The 19,928-nt window shown below is 38.3% G+C and overlaps 1 protein-coding gene across 3 annotated transcripts in view; it reads right to left on the bottom strand.

Annotated features, from left to right (window-relative positions):
• The window catches only part of PDE1A (phosphodiesterase 1A), a 320,443-nt gene that overhangs the window by 223,082 nt on the left and 77,433 nt on the right, over positions 1-19,928 (bottom strand). The window contains exon 1 of one of the 3 annotated variants that reach the window (XM_060177616.1): positions 25-481. The exons of the other annotated variants lie outside the window; for them this stretch is intronic. Within the exon in view, the coding sequence (XP_060033599.1) occupies positions 25-77 (53 nt within the window). The 5' untranslated portion in view covers positions 78-481. Of the gene's footprint in view, positions 1-24; positions 482-19,928 lie in introns of those variants that run through there. 3 annotated transcript variants of the gene reach the window in all.

Raw genomic sequence — 19,928 nt, 5'->3', positions numbered from 1 at the left:
GCCTCGTATTGTAATCTTACTTACCTAAAGATGGGTCTTTGGAGATGTTTCTTGCTGATTGTAACATGGTCATCCATTTAAAGTTTAACTTCTTCCTGGGAACCACTCCAGAAAATCCAAGAAGAGAATGTAGAAGCTTATCCTGAACTATTGTGCTGCAAGGAGCCCTGAAGGGAAAAGTAGTTTCCTCTTTCTCTTTTTGGGTGCTGGGAGAAAACTTCCTTGCTCTCTGCCAGCTGAGCAGTGTGTCCATAGAGGCCACATAAGACAGGCACGTTGGGGCACTCCCCCACAGAGCAGGGTGTGCAAAAACCAGCAAGAGTCACGTTGCTATGAGCAAGAGAAGTGCGTAAGACCCTCGGAGACAGAACAAAACAAACAAAAAACTTCCTGCCCACCCTGCCACCCAGGTAGGAGCTCCCTGAGTTATTACAACCATGAGAGCACTCCTTCCTCCTTCCACATGCTGGTCAAACTCAGTAAAGCTAAGTCCCTCCCTGTCTTTAACACAGTCTGCTCTGAAGCTCAACTTTTTTTTTTTCTTCAAAATAAAAGTTGTACAGCTGGTTCAGCAGTCCCATGTGAGTACCCTTTGAGTCTGTTCTGTTAAAATAAGAACTGTATACAAATTAATGGAGAAAGATGGACTCAGACTGTGGTTGGCTGGACTTCAGAAGATTATAATTATTTTACAATCTTGCTTTTATTCACGCAGTATAAAGTGTGGAGACGACTCATCATTTCTGGCACTGATAGACTAATAGCATATACTTGACTAAAGTTGAAGATGCCATTGCAGCTGATAGATGTTCATAAGAAGCTGGCCAGAGCTACAGAAGCTACAAGGGCAAAAATTGCTCAATTCTGTCAGTGACGTTATACCCAGATGTCTGCATTTAAATGTGGCTTTCCAACTCAGAAAGAACATGACCAAAAAGACACACACACGCTTTCTTTTTAAGTCCTCAAAACTGCCTCAGAATTTAAGGCTTCCATGTTCTATGATCAAAGTTAAATTTACAACAATAAAAAGTAAGGAAAGTAGGTGTAAGAGAGAAGTTGTGAATATCTAAAAATAAAAGACATTAAAGATTGTTTCATTTGGAAAACTTACACTCGTGCTCCATGAGTGCTTATTCTAGTTAGATAAGATGAATTCTCATGTTTTAAGATAACATACTTTGGGGACATTTCTGATTCTCAGTTACTAGCACAATTCTGATTCAGTTGATAATATAAAGAAAATACAGGCTAATGTATGACATGTGCCAACATAAGCCATGTCAAAGCATAATTTTTAAAAATATTTTAATACATATATAATAAGGGGGGAGAGACGGATATGCTGTTAGCTGAATGACCTATAAAAATAAGAATCAGTGGGAGTTGTATGGCAGTAAACTGAGTCACTGGGACTCTCCAAGTAAGTACTTCTACAGGAGCAAAAACACTTTTGTGTTCTCCTCCCAGAGGAGAATCTGAGAAGAAATTAATTACAAAGAAATACCTCTCATAAAAAAAAAAATCTCTCATTACTAACCAATTCTAATTTATATTAGGAAATGGAATTAGCCTAAGAGCATAATAAGCTAGAAATAAAATAAAGTAATGGGTCCTAGTCTTAGTTCTATCATAAGTATGCTGAAACATGGTATAAAAATCTCTTATACTAATGTTTCTTGTTTATAAAATGAAGTATTAATATGGATTGAATTCAGTGTCATTTCTATTTTTTTCCACCATCAGGAAAGGCAAAGAAGGTGATGGGGATGGGGAGAGAGAGAGAGAGAGAGAGAGAGAGAGAACCACAACACTGAAACTCTGAAACTTCCCCCAATGCTACAGTATCCTTTTGTGCTGTATATGGGGCTCAAACCAGGGTACTCAAGGCAAGACAGGAGCCCTCCCAGGAGAGCGATCTCACAGGACCAACCCCAGCCCCAACCAACCCCTTTTTCAGTTTTGATGGTGTAATGACCATTGGTTTGCTTCTTGAAATGGAACTAGCATAAGTTTGGTTTTTTTTTTAATAAGTTGTTTCAGTGCATCATAACCCAACCCATTCATTTGTGTTGTGTTTATTTTTTACTATTTTTAAAAAGATTTACTGGGGGTCGGGCGGTGGCGCAGTGGGTTAAGCACACATGGCGCAAAGCGCAGGGACCGGGGTAAGGATCCCGGTTCGAGCCCCTGGCTCCCCACATGCAGGGGAGTCGCTTCACGGGTAGTGAAGCAGGTCTGCAGGTGTCTATCTTTCTCTCTCCCTCTCTCTCTGTCTTCCCCTCCTCTCTCCATTTCTCTCTGTCCTATCCAACAACAAAGCAACGTCAACAATGGCAATAATAACTGCAACGAGGCTGCAACAACTAGTGCAACAAAAAGGTGGAAAAGTGGCCTCCAGGAGTGGTGGATTCATGGTGCAGGCACTGAGCCCAGCAATAACCCTGGAGGAAAAAAATTTTTTTTCTTATTTGATAATTACATGTGAGAGAGTGATTTCACATAAGACACGAGAGAGAGTATCACTCAGGTACACGCAGTGCTGGGTACAGGAATGAGACTCTCAGGCATGAGAGTCCAGTGCTCTACCAGTTGAACCATCTCCCAGCTGTTTTTTTTTTCCTTTTTACCATTTTTATGCTTTGATGACAGAGCTGATGTGGTTGTAAAGAGTATACAGTTCGTGGAACAGAAATATCTGTTTAGTTCTTTACAGAAAAAGGTTTTCAATTCTTCACATAGAAAAATATTGCCATGTCTTTGTGAGTGGTAAATATTTCTCAAATTGAACACAAAAAGGTACAAATCATAAATAAATTTTTTTTTTTGCCTTCCAGGTTATTGCTGGGACTCAGTGCCAGCACTACAAATCCACTGTCTCTGGTGGCCATTTTTCCATTTATTGGATAAGACAGAGAAATTGAGAGAGGAGGGAGAAAGAAAGACAGACACCTGGAGACCTGCTTCACCACTTGTGAAGAGTCCTCCCTGCAGGTGGGGAGCGCGGGCTTGAAATGGATCCTTGCATGGGTCCTTGCGCTTCATACTATGTGCGCTTAACCGGGCGTGCCACTGCAAGGAGGAGCGGGAGAAGGCTTCTGTGGTATCTGTGTCCGCTTGTGGTACAGTGCACTATGTTCTCCACTTCTTTTCATTTTTTTTCCTCCAGGGTTATGGCTGGGCCTGGGTGCCTGGTCTACGGAACCACTGCTTCTGTGGCCATTTTCAGTTAGTTAGTTTACATTTTATTTTATTTTATTTTATTATTTTATTTTATTTTGCGTAGGAGGGGAGGGGAGAGGAAGATAGAGAGGGAAAGAGAAATATATACAGCTGCAGACCTGCTTCACTGCTTGTGAAGTGTCCTCCCTGCAGGTGGGGGGCCAAGGGCTTAACATACTATGTGTGCTCAGCCCAGAGCGCCACTGCCTGGTCCCCTTTTTCACTGCTCTTTATCCCCATTTCCTTCTTACCTTCTTAACTCAACTTTTCAGGGAAAATTGTGGTCCACATACATAACGGTATACCATGTAGCTGTACAAAATGCTGAAGTCTCTTCATAGACAGAACTTGAGGGAATCATGATAAGTGGAGGAATATTAGGTTAGCTCACTTAACATAAATCTTAATGACTTGAAATGCACTGTGTATTTATATTTTTTATTTGTTTATTTATTTATTTTGCCTCCAGAAAGTAATACTATTATATGTCTTGGCATTGACTATTTTGGGTTCAGTAGTTTTGGTTTCTGTTAAGCTTCTTCTATAGCCATATTTTGACCATTGCCCGGGTGTGGAAAGTTTTCTGCAATGATTTCTTTGAATATGCTCTCTGCTCCTCCTTCCTTCTCATCATCTTCAGGCACTCCAGTAATTTTCAGTTTTTTTCCTCCTGAAGGAGTCTGCTATTTCACAGAGATGTGTACTCTACCCAGCCAAACTTTTCTTCAAGTATGAAGAAGAAATCAAAAGCTCCCCAAACATACAGAAACTGAAGGAATTCACTACCAACAAGTGTCTTGCAAGAATTGCTGAGAGGAGTCCCACAGGAAAGAACTAAAGGAGCTCTAACTCCAAATGAGGTCATCTGTGATAGAATAGAAATGGGAGCTCATACAACAGCAACAAAAAGGAGCAAAGAGGAGAGCAGAAAGGATAGACTGAAATGCCTGATGCTGGTGACCAAAGGGCAACTGTCAAAGACCTAGACCTCTGAACAGAAACTCGAAAACCTCAGTCTGCTTCACTGGAAGCAGAAGGAAAAGTTCTCAGAACAGAAACTCTAAAACCTCCTCAGTCTGCTTCACTGGAAGCAGAGGAAATGTTTGTGAAGGGATGGGTCTGGAAGAGAAGGATGAATACGGGATGACTCCACATATAGACAGAACTTGGGGACAAAAGTTAGAAAGGGAGAACATGGGCTGAAACTTAACTGAGTGCTGTACTGCATCAAAGCATGGGACACCAAGGGACTGGAGCAGGGAGCCCGGGAGAAGTAGGTTTGGGGACCCTTGATGAGGGGGGATAAGAGTGAGTGGCACACACCTGTTTCACAGAACAGGGAAACCATATGCATGTGTGGCAAATATGCTATATAGTTCATTAGCCCCACCGAAACTTTTTTTAAAGTAAGAAATTTTATTTCACATATATTTTGTATATATTTATATAATGGCATCTAAATAAATGCTCTTTCTCCATCAATAACTATTTGATCACAAACACTCAACTTTAGGGGCCAGGCAGTAACACAACAGGTTAAGTGCATATAGTACAAAGAGCAAGGACCAGCTCAAAGATCCTAATTTGAGCCCCCGTTTCCCTACCTGCAGTGGGTCATTTCACAAGTGGTGAAGTAGGTCTGCAAGTGTCTATCTTTCTCTCCCCCTCTCTGTTTTCCCTTCCTCTCCCCATTTCTGTCTGTCCTATCCAACAACAACAACAAAAAAAAAAAAAAAGGAAAAAAAATGGCCACCAGGAGCAGTGGATTCATGGTGCATAACCCTGGGGACAAAACAAACAACAACAACAAATATATGTATTCACCTGTATGTGATTCACCAGCTAAATCCAATTGATATATAGTCCTTTGGGATAAAGTCTTTGTTATAGTTGTCTGATTTTTTTATAAGAAAACAAATATTTATCTTCTGGAAAGAGTCTAGAATTTGAATGGTATGCAAAATCTGTAGTCAAGGTTCACCTCTATTACTATTAATTTAAAATAGTTACACCTGAGGAATAATATAAAAAAATAATAAACCCTTGAGCCTAACCTCCACTACACTGAGGAAAGATTCTGTGCTCTGGCATCTTTCTCTCTGGTTCTCTCTTTATCTTTCTATTTGAAAAGTTGGCCTGGTGCTGTGAAGTCCAGGTGGTGGTGACCAAGAAAAAAAAAACATATATATATATTAAAAGAGAGGAGAACCAAGCTTTCTTTATTTATCTTAACTTTGATAGTGTCTACTTTGATTTAGAAGAGTAAAAGTTTCTTCACAAACATGATGGAAGGAATTCCAAACAAATACTAAGAAGCATCTAGGCGGATGGAACATACTTATAATGCCAAGCAAGTATGCAATCGAGCTTGAAGCTCAAAGGCTTGATTTTCAACTACAAAATGATCAAGCCCTGAATGTAATATGGAAAATTCATAATGTCTTTTATTGCATGAAAGTATTCTCTTGGACCCCCACAAAATAGGACAAGATCTTTATTTATGTGTTATACATTGGACAGAAGAATGATAACCAGAATACATGATGAACTCACCAAACTCAACAGTAAAATAAATGAAAAGTGAGGGGAAGATATGATTAGAATCTTCTCCAAAGCAAAGATCCAAAGAGCCAACAGACAGGAAAAAAACGCTCAAAATCAGGGAAAATGCAAACAAAAACAATGAGATACCACTTTACACCTGCGAGAATGTCACACATTACAAAAGACAAACACTAATGACTGGAGCGGTTGTGGGGGGAAATGGGAAACTCCGACATTGCTGGTGGGAACATAAGTGGGTCTAACCCCTGTGGAAAATAGTATGAATATTCATCAGAACTATAGAAATGGGGGGTCAGGTGGTAGCACAGCGGCATGAGGATTCCAGTTTGAGCCCCCGGTTCCCCACCTGCAGGGGAGTCGCTTCACAGGTGGTGAAGCAGGTCTGCAGGTGTCTATCTTTCTCTCCCCCTCTCTATCTTCCCCTCCTATCTCCATTTCTTTCTGTCCTATCCAACAACAAATGACATCAATAACAACAAAAATAACCACAATAAGGCTACAACAACAAGGGGAAAAAATGGCCTCCAGGAGCAGTGAATTCATGGTGCAGGTATCGAGTCCCAGCAATAACCCTGTAGGCGAAGAAGAAGAAGGAGAAGGAGGAGGAGAAGGAGAACTATAGAAATGGACCTACCATGCGGCTTAGCAATTCTTCTCCTAGAGATTTACCCAAGGAAAATAAAAACACCTATTTGAAAAGACCTATATACACCGATGTTCATAGCAGCAGAGTCTGTAATAGTCCAAACTTGGAAGTAGTTCAGATGCTCAAAGACAAATGAGTGGCTGAAGAAGTTGTGGTATATATATATATATATATATATATATATATATATATATATATGATTAGTTACTATGAAGCTGTTAAAAATGGTGAGGCCATCTCCTTTGCAATATCATGGCCAGAACTTAAAGGTTTCATATGAAGGAAGACAAGAATGAAAAATAGTACCAAATGATTTCACTTATAGGTAGAACTTAAGAAGAAAGAATGGTAAGGAAAGACATGCTGGGAAGCATGGGTGTGGATTTTGCTACCACTGCCAAGAACTCTGGTGAAGGAGGAAAAGGCACATTTGGGTCCTGTTATATCTTCTAGACACCTGTCAAGAAGAGATGAAACACTGAGTCTACGTGTTGAAGACCACTCACTACCCCCGAAATAAAAAAAATTTAATATTTATTCATTCCTTTTTGCTGCCTTTGTTGTAGTTATTATTCTTGCTGTTATTGATGCCATTTTTGTTGATATCGTTGTTGGATAGGACAGAGAGAAATGGAGAGAGGAGGGGAAGACAGAGAGGGGGAGAGAAAGACAGACACCTGCAGACCTGCTTCACCGCCTGTGATGTGAAGTGACTCCCCTGCAGGTGGGGAGCCGGGGGATCGAATCAGGATTCTTATGCCGGTCCTTGTGCTTCGCATTGCGTGCGCTTAACCTGCTGCGCTACCGCCCGACTCCTTAAAAGATTTAAAAAGAGTAAGCCAACTGTGGTAGAGTGCACGCATCACAGTATGCAAGGACCTGGGTACAAGTCCCTCATCTCCACCTGCATGGGAGAAGCCTCATGAGTGGTGAAACAGTGCTATAGCACTTCTCTCTCTCTCTGTCTCTCTGTCTCTCTCTCTCTCTCCATCTCTCTCTCTTCTACCTCTCCCCTCCTCAGTTTCTCTGTATCCATAGTAAATGAATAAATACATGAATACATAAATATAAAACATGAAAAATAGTATGTTCTTTTTGCTTTTGTGTGATTAAGAGAGAAATTCAGCTTCCCATTTATATGGAACACCATGTTTTAACCCAATTAGAACCTAAATAGCAATGAGAAGATACCAGTACATTAAATATCACTTAGCACAAAGAAATGCATCTATTTCTCAAATGCACTCATTAATTTTTTTCAAAGAGAATATCAATTTAATATTTAGAAGTAAAATTTGCTTCTGTAACATTCAACATTAGTTTAAAACATAAAATGAAAAGACCTCACTATTGTTACTTAAATTACAAAAATATATTAATTAGATTAACCCAACTTTATTGTGTAAAATTCTGAAATTATTGTATAAATATACAAATCAATTAACCTGTAAGAAATTCTTGAGTTTATCCTGAATGGTTTTTGTTGTTGCTTTTGAGAGTAGGAGTCAGAAATGGTGTCTCTATTGTTTCTCTTTAGTTTAAGGTTGACTAATAAACTCACCCCAATTCCAGTCACTTCTGCTACAATATGCATATACACAGACTCCCTAATACAAACTTCCCCAATTGGGACTTTAAAAGTCATCATAATATCAATAGTTTCTCAGTAATTATTTTTTAATTAATTGGTTAAAAGACATCAACCAAATACACCAATATAATCTGCTGAATTAATTTACCTGTGTGACAAAATAATTGGGTTAATTTGTTTGACTTTTCCAATCAGTGTATATTCTGTGTGTCGTGAGATTTAGTGTTAAACATTTTAGCAAACACATTTTTCCCTTCTAGTATCCTTCCTTCCTTTCTTTTCTCTTCTCTCCTCTTCTCTTCTCTTTCCTTTCTCTCTTCCTTTCTCATTTTGATAGTCTGTCTTCTAGCTCTGTTTGTAATATATAAATGTCAAAGTATGCACTATAGAAAGTTCATGCAGTGTCATGAACTATATCAGTCAATGCAAGAACTGGGAAATTAATGTACTACAGATTATCACTTTACCACTTAGTTCCAGTTAAATATAAACCTGAAACTAAATGTGTTTCTCTTACTCCCAACATTGTAATTAAACACAGGTTCACAAATCATATATTAAAATGAGTTCTAAATAAATTGGAGAAGGGGCAAGGAAATGAAAGAAAGAAATGATTGGATAATCATCTGTTTATCCACCTATCTGTCTGTCAGTCTGTCTATGGGAAAAAGTCAGCTTGGAGCAGTGAAGTCTTGGTGACAGCAATTATAACAAAACCCTTCCCCTTTACCATTAGAAAAACTCTACTGCTTCTAAGTGGGTGAGAGTAACATCACTTTAGAACTAACTCAGATGTGATCTACCCTTCAGCAGTGTATCCATTTTTATAACAAGTTATTTCCTACAAGTATAATAACTGATTATGAATTTTGAATACAGATGCCTTATTCCTGACCTCAATCTTTTACCTCTACTGAGCTGGTTATTAACTTGAGAAAAGCTTTGCCCCTGAGGATTCTTAGAAATTTTCTGAGCACCATTCTACCTCCAAAGCATAAAAAGAAGAAAAAACTAACCACTATAATAATATCTTAATTTTCTCCTAGTCATCTACCCAACTTAGATGTCATTTCCTTATCCTTTATATTTCCAGTACTTATAAAAGCTGAGCTTATAAAACACATACTGATATCAAGTTAAAATAGTCAATGAAAACATTCTACCAAGATGTGAAAAGAGGGTCTATTCTAATAACTATGCTGAACTAATGTCAGAGAATATACATTTAAATCCAAGCTCTAGATTTTCTTTTCAACTCTATGAATATGTTCCCCCACTAGTATAAGTTGTCACACTGGATTTTGATGACTCTATAACTGACTCTAAGATAAAATACCAAGTTATTTAAACTCAGTATGCCAGAAAGAAATAACCTTGTGGTCATTTTTTTTATTACAATGAAGTCATGAAAACCACCAGTATACCTTTCATCCCCATTGTTGTGAGTTAAAAATGTAAAAAAACAGAGAAGTTTGCTGGCAGGTGCAGTGTGGAACTATTCCCATGTGATCTTATAATCTTGTAAATCACTATAAAACCACTAATAAAGTAAGAAAAAAACATACAGAAAAAAATTAAGTCTATTAGTGTTCAAATGTGAAAATAGACTTAGGACATCTTTGTTTTGATAGTAAAAACTTCTTTTCTACTTCTTCAACTTAGAATGACTCTCACTTGATGCAAAGTGCAGGAAGGTAGGGTACTTCCTATTTTACTCCTTGTACACAGACTATGTGACATTTAGACTATGTGACAATTTTTTCAACAAATAGACAAATGAATAAAGGGCTGATTAATATTATCTCATCATCATGTCTTCTTTTTTCCCAAAAGCCTCAACCATATCTAGAAAATCCTCATTCTTTTTTTATTTTCTCCAACTCACTATTGTTGTTGTCTTCATAGAAGCCTCTGAGTTTATAGGGAGGTGAGTTTCTAAGGTCATGTAGAAGCAATAGAAAGGTGGTTTAAAACACAGACCTGCAAGTCTTTGTGTTCTCTGGTACCTGCAACAATGTCCCCTGTCTTTATAATCGTGAGACATTTGAAATCTATAGTTGGGTCTGTTCAGTGGATTCATTCTGGGATCTCTGACTGATATGACTTTCTTAGGCTCCCTTCACTCATGCTTTTTAAAAATAAAAACAAAACCCCAAATCAATCCAGGGACATGGATCAACAGCAAAATACAGATTTTATAAGCTTGAGGTCCCAGACTGTATCCACCAAATACTGTGTATCCCAAAGCTGGGTGGTATTTTGGTCATCCTGCTCAGCTCTAGCTCTCTCTCTCTCTCTCTCAAAAATAAGTCGATAGGGCAGAGGGTAGATAGCATAATGGTTATGCAAACAGACTCTCATGCCTGAGACTCCAAAGTCCAGGTTCAGTCCTCCGCACCACCATAAGCCAGAGTCGAACAGTGCTCTGGTTAAAAAAATTAAAAATAAAATAAAATAAAAAATAAATTGATAAATCTTTAAAACTAAAATAAAATTAAATTTAAGCCTCAAATATTAACAATCTGCATATCTGATCTTCAAAAATTTAGATTCGGCAAAATAGCTCATTTGAATAGTACATTACTTTGCTATGTGTGTGACCCAGGTCAGGGCCCCACTGCACTGAAGGAAGTTTCAGTGATGTGGTCTCTTTCATGCTCTCTCTGTGTGTGCCTCTTTCTTCTCTGTGTCTATCTAAAATAAATAAATAATTACAAGCTCTTTTTAGTGTGAACTCAGCCTGGCTTATAGGATGGTTGTCTTACTGGGAACTCAAAAACTCCACATAGTATTACAAATCAGGCTGTTTTTGTCTTACTTTCAACTCTGAAAACATTAATTTCACCACCACCACTACCCACCATGAAGCCAGTGGATGTTCCTAGATAATAAAGATGGTAAGGTCATATTCATTCAAATGGAAGAGGGCTTAAAGTAACAGTAATAACAACAATTACTATTATTATTCTCACTCTTCTATGATGTTACTTATTCATTTCAATAGTGACAGACTAAGCAAACAACAGTACTAATATTCTACCTGATCGAACCTTCACCTACTTAGGTGTCATCTCCAAACCCTGACAACTTGGCTCACTTTCCCGTCACGCTGGAATGTTGTTTCCCCAGCATTCCACACATTTTTCTGCCTCTATTACACATGCTGTTCCATCTCAAACTGTTCTTCTGTCTGCTCGTTGCTCAGATTTCAGCTACAGTTTCACCTCTCCTGAGAGAAGCATTCTCTGCTATCTGAATATCACATGCCTGCAGCATCCCCTCTGCTTCTAAGATAGCCGACAGCAATCTGTGCAATTTACTCCCAAATTCATCTGTTGAATGAATGAACAAACCCATTTTAGTGGATTCTGTAACACAGGAAAAGATCAGAACATCTAAATGTTCCTGACTACTATTAAAATAAGCCTATTCAAGATATGCTTAACTCTATTTTTCCATAGGTATATAAGAACCTAAGTGTACTCTCACTGATATCTTGCTTTGCTTAAAAACATTCCTACGATTTATGTATATGTTTCTTCTTGAAATATTTGCCATTATATCTCTTCAGATATTAACATTATCTATACCTGGAAAGAAATAAGCTGGAATGTTAAAACTGACAATATAACCAAGAACAACATTAGAAATGGCTCTCAATTTGACCAGAAGTGCTTTCTACTTCAGGGTCAAACAGAAAATAATTAATAGTCTTAAACTAGATTGTTTTGTATTTAAAATTCATTTTTTATCTACTTAATAATAAATTATATCATAATTATTATTGGCTTAAAAGGGTTAATCAGGAAGCCTGGATTCAAAGCTTCAAATGGCAAGAAAGTAAAAGTGTTCCCCAAACTGACTAATTTTCCAGCCAGGATTCAAAGCCTAGTCTTTGTACAGCATAAAGTAGAAGAAATTCCTTTTTGTCACTGAAGTGTAGAAGCAGGTCAGTTAAAGTTTGATTGGATCCAATTAGCACTCCTACAAGTTCTGACAGTCTTTAGAGCTGGCAGTCAAACAACTTTCTTTGAATGAGTGTGACTTTCATCATCATCATCATCAACAACAACAACAACAAAGGCAATCATTTAAAACAGATTCTCATAACCAGACACCCACCAGCTCAGTGTGTAGTCAAGCAACATATAAATCTACTATAAAAGGAAATTGCTTTCACATAACAGAGAGTTAAATAAACATTACAAAACGAGACCTCTACATAAAATTGCCTTTGAGTCAGAGAATGAAGAAAGAGATTGTTGAACCAGACTTTGAATGATGAATAGATTTCCAGCAAACAGACTATAAAAGAAAGGCAACTGGAGGGTCCCATCAGCCCTAAGCACCAAGTATATCACACCAAGCTAACTAGCATTGTCTGCTGTGGTTTTTGCCACACTGGTAGAGTTACAAAGATTCACACCATCACATAAGAAGAGGAGTGATCTGAGGGGTTAAGAATTGCGAAGCTATCAAGAGAGGGGATTGATTCTTTCAGTGTTTTCTTTTTATAAGTAAAATAAAATAAAAAGAAAAAAGAGAGAAGATTGGATATGGAGCTCTGGAGGTGGGCACTGTGTAGAATTGTACTCCTGTTATCCTATAGTCTTGTCAATATTTCCATGTTACAAATAAAAAATTTTTAAAAAGAGGAGTTATAATAAGTAAAATCACCAATGTATTGTCACAGTTTAAAAGCATGGGATCTGGCCTGCAAACTGCCTCTCATGGTGGAGTAGTTATGCTGTGCACTGTCCTAGGCTTTGAGACCACCCTCCTCCCCACACACAGCACTGAAGGAAGTTCACCTCCTTCTTCTCGTCTCTCACTGTTTGAAAATATCCAGCCTGGAGTCATAAGCCTCCAGTTATGACAAGAAACAACAACATGCAAGTCAGAGTGTTTATTTTTGTATGTTTGCTTTCTCTTTTTTTTAATATTTATTTATTTATTTACTTATTCCCCTTTGTTGCCCTTTGTTTTATTGTTGTAGTTAACTGATGTTGCCGTTGTTGGATAGGACAAAAAGAAATGGAGAGAGGAGAAGACAGAGATGGGGAGAGAAAGATAGACACCTGCAGACCTGCTTCAACACCTGTGAAGTGACTCCCCTGCAGGTGGGGAGCCAGGGCCCAACCCGGATCCTTAAGCTGGTCCTTGCACTTCAAGCCATGTGCGCTTAACCTACTGCACTACCGCCCAACTCCCCCTATGTTTGCTTTCTCTTTTTGTTCATTTTGTTTGTTTGTTTGTTTGTTTGTTTTGCCATCACCAGGTCTTCACTATTCTATGCTTTTTTTTTTTCAAATAGTGAGAGACAAAGGAGAGGGAAAGAAACTACAGCACTGAAGCTTCCTCCAATACGTCTTCCTCCCCAGTAGATCTCACGCACAGCAAACCGATGCACTAGTCAACCAGTCCATCCAATGGGTTCTTCCTCTTCTTTAGATAGACACAGAGAGGCAGCGAGCATAGAGACAGTGAATGAGGTGACAGCACAAAAACTCCCTTCAGTGCAGAAGGGGCTGGGCTCAAATTGACTTACACACGTGGCTAAGGAGCTCACCATCCAAGCAGACAATTCCATCAACCCTGCAAATAGATCCTTAAGTGCTCATTCTTCCGTCAGTGGAAAGTTGTTCAAAGATACTTAGATGCTGCTACTCATTCAACTTAGTTTTGCAACTCTCAAACCCATCACTAAGTCTTTAACAACTTCAGTAGTAAAGTATCACTACCAGCTCCCTTTTATATTTTAAAATTGGTTTTAACATGTCTTTAAATTCAATGAGTAGGGTTTTTTTTAAAAAAAAAAATCTGACTTATGCTTCCAGTAATGTCTATGAATAAATGTGCAGAACTCTATCAAGAATTGAATTGACTTAATGTCAGTAAATGGAAAATTCCTGAATGCTAACCTATTGACTTTACAAGCTTTTAGAATTAGACAGCAATAGAGATAACCATGACTCACACTGACTTTGAATAGAAGCAGCTACTCAGTTTGCCAAGCTTTCAATAGGATATGGGACTAGCTTCTGTGTAAATAACCCAAATATATAGAAATAGGTCACTACCTCTAATACCTTTCTTTCTATTAATTTTATTTACTTTTTCTTTTTTAATTTCTTTATTGGGGAATTAGTGTTTTACATTCGACAGTAAATACAATAGTTTGTACATGCATAACATTTCCCAGTTTTCCAAATAACAATACAACCCCCACTAGGTCCTCTAAAAGACCTGTATTCTCCCCCACCTACCCACATACCCCAGAGTCCTTTACTTTGGTGCAATAAGCCAATTCCAGTTCAGGTTCTACTTGTGTTTGCTCTTAAATACATTTATGTATTTATTTAGCCACCAGGTTATTACTGGGGCTCAGTGCCTGCATGATAAATCCACCACCTATGGTAGACATATTTTCCGTTTTTGCTCCCCTTTTATTTGATAAGACAGAAAGAAATTGAGAGAAGGGAGAGATAAAGAGATAGAAAGGGAGGCACTTGCAGTTCTGCTTCACCATTCCTGAAGCTTCCAATCTGCAAATGAGAACCAGAGGCTTGAAACCAGATCTTGTGCACAGTAGTAAGTGTATCCAACCAGATGCATCATGGCTCATGCCCCCACTGCCTTTCTAAAACAGACGTGAGTTACTAGCAGAGGAAACAGACCACATAGATATTCACTCTCCTGTCCACTCACTCCTCAAAAAAGGCTTTTCAGCCTCAGCTTCTCTCTCGGCTTCTCCTGACTTTCCCCAAATCCAAACCCACTGGAATGACCTATCCTTGACAATACCACCATTAAAATTACTCTAACTTTCATATCAACATTTCACTCCTTTCATTTTCCTGTGATATGTTATCATTACCATAATGTGGTTGTACACTTATTAAACTATGCATTTTAGTCTCATACAAGAAGAGTGACACTATTCCAGTGAATATTTTCCCAATTCCAACACTAGATGTTATTTATGATGTCACCTCACAGAAGACCCACTGCTCTGACTGAACACAGGAATACAGGCTTATTTTGGAAATTCTGCCTGTCTTTGCACTTTACTGTGGAGTTAGAGGTTTATTGTACAGTCATTGACACATGACTGTACAAGTTCTCATCTCCCCATGATTTCTGCCTGTAAGACACTCTCTCCCCCAGCCTGGGTCCCTTTCCACTAAACAGCACCAGGATCCCAACACCCCTTCTGCACCCCATCTCTTTCCCTCCTTCCCCAGAGCCCTCTGCTCTGATGCTATGCACCATCCCTTTCTTTGCATCTTAATTACTTGTGATTGAATTAATCTGGTAGTTGTCCTCCTTTTGGTTTATCTCACTCAACTTTTTTTTTCTTTTTTTTTTTTTTTTTTCCTCCTCCAGGGTTATTGCTGGGCTCGGTGCCTGCACCATGAATCCACCGCTCCTGGAGGCCATTTTTTTTTCCCCTTTTGTTTCCCTTGTTGTAGCTTCGTTGTGGTTATTTTTATTGCCCTTGTTGACGCAATTCGTTGTTGGATAGGACAGAGAGAAATGGAGAGAGGAGGGGAAGACAGAGAAGGGGAGAGAAAGACAGACACCTGCTGACCTGCTTCACCGCCTGTGAAGCGACTCCCCTGCAGGTGGGGAGCCGGGGGCTCGAACCGGGATCCTTACGCCGGTTCCTGCGCTTTGCGCCACATGCGCTTAACCCACTGCGCCACCGCCCGACCCCCCTCACTCAACTTTTTAAAACAGAAACTCTCATCCTATATTGAAGCTAGGCATGTTTGTTCATCTGTGCTTTTCTCCACTTAGCCAGGTAGCAAATGTGTGACCGGTAGAGCTGTTCTTGTCAGTCATTTACTGTGTGTTAGACATGACACATGATATGTGATTTTTCAGCTAACTCTACACAACACATCCAGAAAGTAGATTTCATTACCCTCCGGTCACATTCAAGAACAACAGAATTGATGAAAGTTTCCAAATTGATGAAATTTGCCAAACCTGTTATACCTTCTATGTTACTGCAAGAGGACTTGAACCCATTTCTGCCACACACCAAGGACTTCATTCTTTCACTGCGCCCTCATGATCATATCCATAGTTTTAAAAGTAACTTTAAGGAAAAAGACACTTTTGCTGTTCATATCTTTAAAAATATTCTCTGATCACTTTAATTAACTTCAACCTTAGCAACATTTCAAGCTGGAGTTGGAATGCTCATTAATTTATTCTGGGTTCAGATCACAATATAAACCGTATAAATGCACTAGACAGGAACCAAAGAAATGCAGAAAAATAAACTATGGTAACTGTAATCTTTCTGCTTATTTTCTGTATAGTTTCCCCTGGACAGAAGTGGATAAAAAAGGCTTTTGATTAAAATGTGACTGAGCAACCAGAAGGGGGAAAAAATCTAATTCACTAACTACCTTCTTTCTTTTTAAAAATATTTTTACTTGTTTATTATTGGATAGAGACAGAGAGAAATTGAGAGAGGAGGGGAAGATAGAGAGGAACAGAGACAGAGAGACACCTGCAGCCCTGCTTCACCACTTGTAAGGCTTCCCCCCTGCAGGTGGGGACCAGGGACTTGAACCCACGTCCTTGCACACTGCAATGTGTGCACTTAAACAGGCGCACCACCGCCTGGCCTCCCAGCTACCTTCTTTCAAAAGCACATCTTTAGATGTTATTTTCACACAAAAGGCTGGATGGGTTCTACTCAGAGGCCTATAAACATCAAAGCGGCTTATGAGACTACCTGGTTCCTTTATTATACTACAACAGTAATACTGAAATTGCTCTTATTTACTGAGCACATACTATATACCAGACTCTAACGAGTGTTCCACAAAACCTACCACAGTATACTGAATACTGAATTTTCCTGGTGACAGTCTGGGATAGAAATTAGTACTCCTACTTGACAGACAGTAAAGATTTCAGGACTGGGACTGGCAAAGCAAGGACTTGAGTCCCAGCTGTTGGCCATAGTCCATTCCTTTGGCTACTTGTACCATAACCTCACTATTTAGCCATCTAAAGTGATTCACTTTGATATCATGTCTCTGTTCCTCATAAGCATTTTGGTTTATTCTTACTCTGTACTTTTTCTGCTATTTAATGAACATTTTCCCCAATAATGAACTCCAACTATCGTATTAATTGATTTTAACTTCCTTAAATTTGTAGACATTCTAAAATTACTTGTCTCTGGCACCCCATAGCTACAGAACACTGCTGTTATTTAGACTATACACAATGTTTCAGTATGGAACTCAAAGGCATCTGTTTTTTGACCTTGAGGTAATGTGTTACTTATTATAAAAAGAATCAGACTCTGGAAACCTAAGGAGACTTTCAAGGTCAAGTCATTTACCTCACAATCATTGCAGGATGGTTTTCACTTTGCTTCTCAGAAAATGATGACTACCAGTTGCCTCAGAGTTGGAGCATGTGAATCTGATGTTCCCCTGATCTTCATTCCCAGCCCAAGAAGGAATCAGAACATGGGAATCTCATCTTGTTGAAAGCTAGCTATAATAAATCAATGGCAATTTGTTACAACAAAGCAGACAAATTGATTGTGTGAGACGAAGGAATAATAAACCAATCCATAATATTGTCATTGTCAATGATGTCCAGAGGTAAGCTTTGATTTTAGGTAAACTTTTGCAATATAGTCCGCCATTAAAAAAAAAAAAAAGACTCGATTTCACTGTCCATGTGACAGAGAAAATACCAAGTACTTGGAGGAAATGAAATGTGTACCATCTGTAGCCATAAGCAAGTCAAGAAAATGATGCCCTCAGTTTCGTGGTTTTAAATGATCAGACTGATAAAAAATGTCCACCTTCTGCATCCCATAATGACCCTGGGTCCATACTGCCAGAGGGATAAAGAATAGGGAAGCTATCAGGGGAGGGGGTGGGCTATGGAGTTCTGGTGGTGGGAACTGTGTGGAGTTGTACCCCTCTTATCCTATGGTTTCTGTCAGTGTTTCCTTTTTATAAATAATTTTTTTTTAATGTAGATGTTTTTGAGAAGAACAAGTCTGGGTACAAAGATACTGATTTATTTTAAAGTTTAGTAGAATATTCCTGGTGATAGATGACAGCTACTTGAAGTAAGGAGTGTTAGCAGAAAGCCTATCGAAATATTAACAAGTATAAAGCAGAATTTCGTGACTAATTGGGCATGATGAATGAGAAGGAAAAGGATTCTAATGTGATGGCTTCATTTCTGTTTGTTATCTGTGTGGGTGATTTAGTCCTAGATTGGTAGTAAAAGCAGAACAGATATAACTGAAAGTTCACTGGCTGGGCACAGTGAGTTTGTAAAACCTAAGAGGAGCTTAAGTGGAAATGTTTCATGGGTAACTGGATATTTAAATTACAGGAATAGACAAAAGAAGTCTGTCATAAAAATGAATTTCTACATAAGTAGAAAACTATGAATGAGGATCATAAAAATTGAGGTCCAAAATTTAAGGTCAAAAGTATGAAAGGAGATTATAACAATTAAGGTCCAAGGTGAGGGGATCTCTATAACTGAAGTGTTGGTCTGGGATGAATAAATAGCCAGTGAAGATGCCAAGATGCCAAGAGAATGGAGTATGAAGAAGGTTTGTCTTACACCAAAAAGGAGTGTTAAGCAGGAGAAAGATTCCACAGTTACCAAAGGTAAAGCACAATCAAAAAGAGAAAAAAAAAAAAAAACAGAAGGGCAAGCAAAATAGGTCACTTGGACAGTGTACTTGCTTTGTCATGAGTATAACCCCAATTCAAGTCAGGCTTCTACCACACACTGAAGGAAACTTCAGTGTAGTAGCATCTTTCTTTCTCTCTGTCTCTCTCTATGTCTGCCTTCCTATCTGAAAAAGTGAACCTGGAGTGGTGATATCCCAGTGATGAGCGAAAATTAAAAATTAAGACAAATTTTAAATTTTGAAAAAAAAGAAAGAGCACAAAGAAATATTTTCAATAAATGTGCGAAAATGGAAGTTCTGTCTGTCCTTACAAAAGCAACTTCTGTGCCAGAAAAATTACATGATCAGTAAGACAAATGTTTATAAACTGTGGGAAAAATTTAGCGATTTTTAAATTTTTTATTAGGTATAAAAACTGAACACACTTCAGTTAATTCTGCCTATAGAAATAAAAATAAAAGTAAGATATGAGTTCACTCTACAAATATTTGGGGCCACAGAAAGAACATATATCCATCTGTTTACATGATAGTACTCTATTTCAAGCAGAAGTAGGATAGCATAATGGTTATGCAAAGAGACTCTCATGCCTGAGGTTACAAAGTCCCAGGTTCAATTACCTGCATTACCATAAGCCTGAGCTGAGCGATGTTCCAGTCAAAATAAATAAATAAATAAATACAGTTTCAAGAAAAGCATTTTGATTTTAATTACTTTGATGACTTGATTTAAATTTTCTTAGGAACATTTTCTTTGAGAAGGACATGTGTAGGAGCTGAATAGAACTATGAATCTAGAAAGCTACCCTATGTCTCCTTAGTTTAGCATTCTCTTGGATAACAAAGTGTGTGTGTGTGTGTGTGTGTGTGTGTGTGTGTGTGTGTGTACACGGTTAACTTATATATATAAGTAGTGACACTTTGTTAGCCCTAGACGGACTGTTTGCATAGTCACGATATGTATGTAACTTTATATTTCTTTCTTTCAGGATTAATTCCAGGACCCTAGCGTTATGTTTCTAGATGTCTACCTCTAAACTATAGCAACAAACTAGAGTTAATTTTCTTCTTATACTGATTTCTATAAAGACATAATCATTCTATCTTCTTGAATTAAAATGATACTATGATCTAGACACCATGAAAAACCAATAAAATCTACTAATGTTTTAGTACACTATAAATAGCCACCATTGGATTCCAGGT

The sequence above is a fragment of the Erinaceus europaeus genome, chromosome 18, assembly GCF_950295315.1.
Source record: "Erinaceus europaeus chromosome 18, mEriEur2.1, whole genome shotgun sequence".
Classification (NCBI taxonomy): Eukaryota; Metazoa; Chordata; class Mammalia; order Eulipotyphla; family Erinaceidae; genus Erinaceus; species Erinaceus europaeus.
This window is presented reverse-complemented; position numbering and strand designations above follow the sequence as displayed.